The sequence below is a fragment of the Neoarius graeffei genome, chromosome 24, assembly GCF_027579695.1.
Source record: "Neoarius graeffei isolate fNeoGra1 chromosome 24, fNeoGra1.pri, whole genome shotgun sequence".
Classification (NCBI taxonomy): Eukaryota; Metazoa; Chordata; class Actinopteri; order Siluriformes; family Ariidae; genus Neoarius; species Neoarius graeffei.
This window is the reverse complement of record NC_083592.1, coordinates 37,105,714-37,110,713: the sequence shown is the minus strand read 5'-3', so window position 1 is coordinate 37,110,713 and position 5,000 is coordinate 37,105,714. Positions and strand designations below refer to the sequence as shown.

Sequence of the window (5,000 nt, the reverse complement as noted above, 5' to 3'; positions counted from 1 at the left end):
ATGTAACAGAATAAGCCTGTGTGAGGCTCACTATGATGCACTACCTGAAATTTTCACACTTATACCTACATTAGTAGCAGGGTTAGTAACTGCCTGCTGCAGTGAGAGAAGTGTGTGTGTGTGTGTGTGTGTGTGTGCCCCTGCACTCACTTATGTCTCTAACTGGTCTGTGCCTTTGTATCACAGATCTTCGAATCCCTTTGATGTGGAAAGACACGGAGTATTTTAAAAACAAAGGAGGTAAGAATCAATAGTGTAATAAACGTGCTGATCCTGAACAGATGCTTGTTAATTGGTTGCTCTGATGCATCAACACGCATCAGTGCCTTTATGTTAGACGTAGCCCAGCCTCAGGCCTATAGCATCTAATCTCATCTCATTATCTCTAGCTGCTTTATCCTGTTCTACAGGGTCGCAGGCAAGCTGGAGCCTATCCCAGCTGACTACGGGCGAAAGGCGGGGTACACCCTGGACAAGTCGCCAGGTCATCACAGGGCTGACACATAGACACAGACAACCATTCACATTCACACCTACGGTCAATTTAGAGTCACCAGTTAACCTAACCTGCATGTCTTTGGACTGTGGGGGAAACCGGAGCACCCGGAGGAAACCCACCCACGCGGACACCATGCAAACGCCGCACAGAAAGGCCCTCGCCGGCCACGGGGCTCGAACCCGGACCTTCTTGCTGTGAGGCGACAGCGCTAACCACTACACCACCGTGCCGCCCGGTACGGGTGATGTAATTGATTATCTTGAGGAGTATCACTGATGCACTCACATTAATAAGAAGCTTGTTGGACATAAAAATCTCTTCTTTTTCCAACCCCTTGTTTAATAACTTTTTCTTTTAGTTTTTATACATGTGGTACTGCTGTTATACTGGCACCGAATAGGCACCGCATGTCAAAAATGTTTTTCTTGTATTATGTCATTGGATATTTTTTGCTCTAGCCCCATCCATAATCACACGTTGTGGCCTGTTATCGTGCATTCCTTTTGCTCATTGTAATTTATTCCCCACAAGTACACACAGAGCTCGATATTTGCAAATGTTTAGGCTGGACTGTCCTCTGCTCAAAGCATTGGTGTAGATGCTTTGTTTGTTTCTTAAACACATGTCTGTTTGCTCAATTAGATTTATATTCTGTTTCTCTTTCTCTCTCTCAGAGCTACACCGCTGTGCTGTGTTCTGTCTGCTGCAGTTAGGAGGGGAGATATTTGACACGGACATGGTGATGGTAGACAGAACCCTCACAGACATTTGCTTCGACAATACCATAGTCTTGTAAGTGTGTGTATGCGAATTTATTTATTTATTGTTCATCTGCACATTGAAGTTTCACGTCACCCTGCGTATTAAATCCTGTCTGCTATCATGCTAATTCCAAGCTCTGCTAGGCAAACGGTATCTCAAAGTGGTATTACTTTCATGAATTTCCAACATGTCACTCTCTAACTGGCGCTGAATCTCATTTTGTTGTGCATATAGCCATTACATCACACCATATACAGTGCGTCTAGAATTCCACCTCACTGCACGATGTATTCCTGAATGAAGATGTGGATCTGGTTTGCCTATGAAATGTTAAATCTAGCTAAAGCCTAGGTCACAACCGGACGTGCGATTTTTTGGCGTTTCCCAAATCGCTGCGTTTTTTTTTTTGTTCGTGGAGAAAGTCGCAGGTTGGCCGTAAGTTTGTCTTGCAACCTGAAAAAAACGTAAGCGCCCGTAGAGTTTGTTTGACATGACAAAGAACCTCTGCGGCCAGTCTACGGCTCGAAAACCAGCACGTCACACGCGCACCCTCCATGTGTTTCTTGCGTTTTTTGCACGTAGACCGGCCGTTGGAGCACGTACCGGTACGGCCGGTTGTGACCGAGGCTTTAAGGGGAAAACAACGTAGCTAAATTGAATCTGCAGTGCAGTCCGTGCTCTCTATGACTGTTTAAAATTGTAGGATCGTTTAAATATTATTAAAGCGTTTTTGATACGAACCCTCATGTCAGTTGTGTCCGTGCATCCTGCTGTGTGCAGTAATGAAGCGAGCCCAGGTTTTGAGTTGAGGTTAGAGCTATACAGCTGCTGTACAGAGGACGATTACTCAGCGGGAAGTACGCCACGCAAGCTGGCCAGCAAGCTGAGCTCGTCTCTGGGCCGCTCATCTGGGAAGAAGATGCGTGCAGCACTGGAGCCTGGAGCTTGCAGCCCCATCAGCAACGGAGGCAACGCACAATTGCTGCTGCCTGTACCACCTGTGCCGTAAGTATATACACAATCCGAATATATTATATATTCTTTCGTGCGTTTGCTATAACACTTTCCAACTCTTGCTTCCCCGTCCCCCTTCTTTGTCATATGTGCGTCTATAGAGGACCCAAGTACCATCTTCTGGCTCACACAACTCTTACCCTCGCCCACGTTCAGGACAGCTTCCGCACACATGATCTCACCATAACTGGCAACGGTGAGCCACCACCCAAGTACCCCTCACAGCTCACTGTGATCTTATTCTCTCATGCCTTTGTGAGGAAAATACTCAATAACAAGTTAAAACAATACATGCACTTGGTGTTTAGTGACCTACCTTCTGAAGTGGGTATACAAAGAGAAAAGCATTTCGTTGTACCCTATGAATGAGTCGTTTAATTTTGTCTTGTACTCGTATCTCATTTAACTGCCGTTTTTACAATGTTTTTTTTGTTTCATAAAATGTATGAAAAAGCAATTCAAGTCATTTCCCTTGTGAGAGAGATTCAGGCTACATCCACACGACAATGGCAATGAGATGTTATTAAAAAAAATATCGCGTCCACATGGGCAACGGATCAGTAAAATATCAGGTCCATATGGCAACGCAACGCTTGCTGAAAACGATGCAATACACATGCCACACCTCTAGGGGCGCTGTAAGACAGTCCCTTCGGAGACACCAGAACAATAGAAGTAGTAAGGACGCATGCGCATAAACTATTATGCACGAGACTTCATATTAGCCACAAAGTCAGAAAAATCTGTTCGTAAAATTACATTATAATGACCAAATACAATGAAAAGTATTTTTCCAGTCTCACCTGTGAAAGGTAATCCCATGTGATCTCGTTTGGACGGCAAACCTGTTGGTACAGTTAAACGCAGCACATGAATGAGGCATCTTTATTCTCCGCTTTGACCCATCCAATATGGCGGCGAGGATGACGTATGATTCTGCGCGGATGGCAGCGTCTTTAATGGTCCGGAATAAATTGAATGCTACACTTTGATGGATTAATTTGTTCTTCTACGCCCTTTTTGAGGAATGTATTGTAGGACTTAAACCAACATCTGAAGAGGTGAGATCGCTCCTTTTTTTCCCCTATTTTTGCTGGCGGGATTGACTCTGCCCTAACTCTCTCTCTCTCTCTCTCTCTCTCTCTCTCTCTCTCTCTCTCTCTCTCTCATTTTGCACATTACACAATAAATATTCACAGTCAAAATATTTTGTAAGCGCGTTTCATGAACCAAATTATAGGATTTGTTGACAACTCGCATCAAGTTCGTTACACTTTTACCCGGCGTGAAGCACATGTGGTTGTGACGTCATCGTAAACAAATCTGTTCTACTCATCCAGACGACTTCGCAACGGCGCCGTTGCCAGATCTTTCCACTCTGGAACCCGTTCTCAAAAGATTTCGTTTTGGGGCACCCAAAACGCCGGTGCCGTGTGGACGCCAGGCCGAAACAATAAACAATTTTATCAGATTCACCTGAATCCGTTGCCGTGTGGACAGGGCCTATCAGTCTATTTCCTTTACGCTGTAAGATAATGTGAAAGTCATTTAGATCAAATTAACCATACTGGATGTTTGTTATCCACACAACAGCATGCGGTTTAATTTGCATTTGTTCAATAGGCTTCTCTTGAGTATATTATGTCAGGGCTGCACTCATAAACCTAAGTGGAAATTGCTAGTAATGGCTAGTTAATGGGAGTGTGTCTGTGACGTGCTACTTAAGGCATGTTAACAGGCCACTAGGGCCTCCAGCCTGCAGGTGCACAGATGGTGTTTGGCTTCGCTTAGCCCTTAGTAACGTCTGTTATTTAAGAATTACTGTAGCCCTCATTTTTCTTCCTGTCTCACTCCGTGTTTGTAGAAGAGTGTTCATACTGGTTGCCGCTGTATGGCAGTGCGTGTTGTCGTCTGGCTGCTCAGCCTCACTGTATGACACAGCAGATGATGAGTGGCTGCCTCAGGGTCAAGGTGAAACATACACAGGCTTATATACACACACAGACACAGACAGTTTCACACTCCTCAGATTTCTCATACCAGTGCTGTTATTCTGTCTAGCTCGGTGGAGATCCTCAAGGATGGACGAATGCCTATGGTGTCCTAAAAGGGACAAACCTCTTCTGTTACCACCAAGAAGAAGACATGAAGGCCAAAGTGGAGCCCTTATTAACGATCGGCATTAACAAAGTGAGAAGTTCTTTAGTGTAAAACCATCATCCTTTACCATTGGACACATTGAATCAAATGGTTGTGACTCAGTAGAATTGGAAGGCAGTTCACCAGAGATTTGCCTCCAAGTATATTTTCAAATATTGTTTCTACCAGGGTTGAGCAATTTGCCTTAAATGGTACTTGTTGCACAATTGTTGAACATGCAACAGAAGGGTTGCAGAGACGAGTGTTTTTTTTGACTCGTTTCATGCTTTCGGCATTGAGTGTTACAGGAACGTCAGTGAAAAGCAGTGTGCGGTCTGTGATCAAAAGTCTTTGTGCGCTTGGCACAGCAGCTGACAGCCACACTGTACAATCTCGGTACCACAACAAATGTGATTACGGCATTTAGGCCACACACCTCCGTCTGGCATAACTTACACATCACACGGCTTAACTGTCATGCGGTATAACAGAGGGACTGCAGGTTTCTCAAATCCATACAACATAACGAATGAAGCCAATGAGCTGGCTTGGAAAAATTTGGTTGAGGCTCATTTTAATACAACCC

The 5,000-nt window shown here is 44.6% G+C and overlaps 1 protein-coding gene across 4 annotated transcripts in view; it reads left to right on the top strand.

Moving 5' to 3' along the window:
- The window catches only part of rtkna (rhotekin a), a 150,160-nt gene that overhangs the window by 125,955 nt on the left and 19,205 nt on the right, over nucleotides 1-5,000 (top strand). For all 4 annotated transcript variants that reach the window (XM_060907185.1, XM_060907186.1, XM_060907187.1 and 1 more), the window contains exons 4-9: nucleotides 187-240; nucleotides 1,174-1,291; nucleotides 2,042-2,266; nucleotides 2,377-2,471; nucleotides 4,140-4,246; nucleotides 4,337-4,465. In XM_060907185.1, the coding sequence (XP_060763168.1) occupies nucleotides 187-240; nucleotides 1,174-1,291; nucleotides 2,042-2,266; nucleotides 2,377-2,471; nucleotides 4,140-4,246; nucleotides 4,337-4,465 (728 nt within the window). The remainder of the gene's footprint in view (nucleotides 1-186; nucleotides 241-1,173; nucleotides 1,292-2,041; nucleotides 2,267-2,376; nucleotides 2,472-4,139; nucleotides 4,247-4,336; nucleotides 4,466-5,000) is intronic.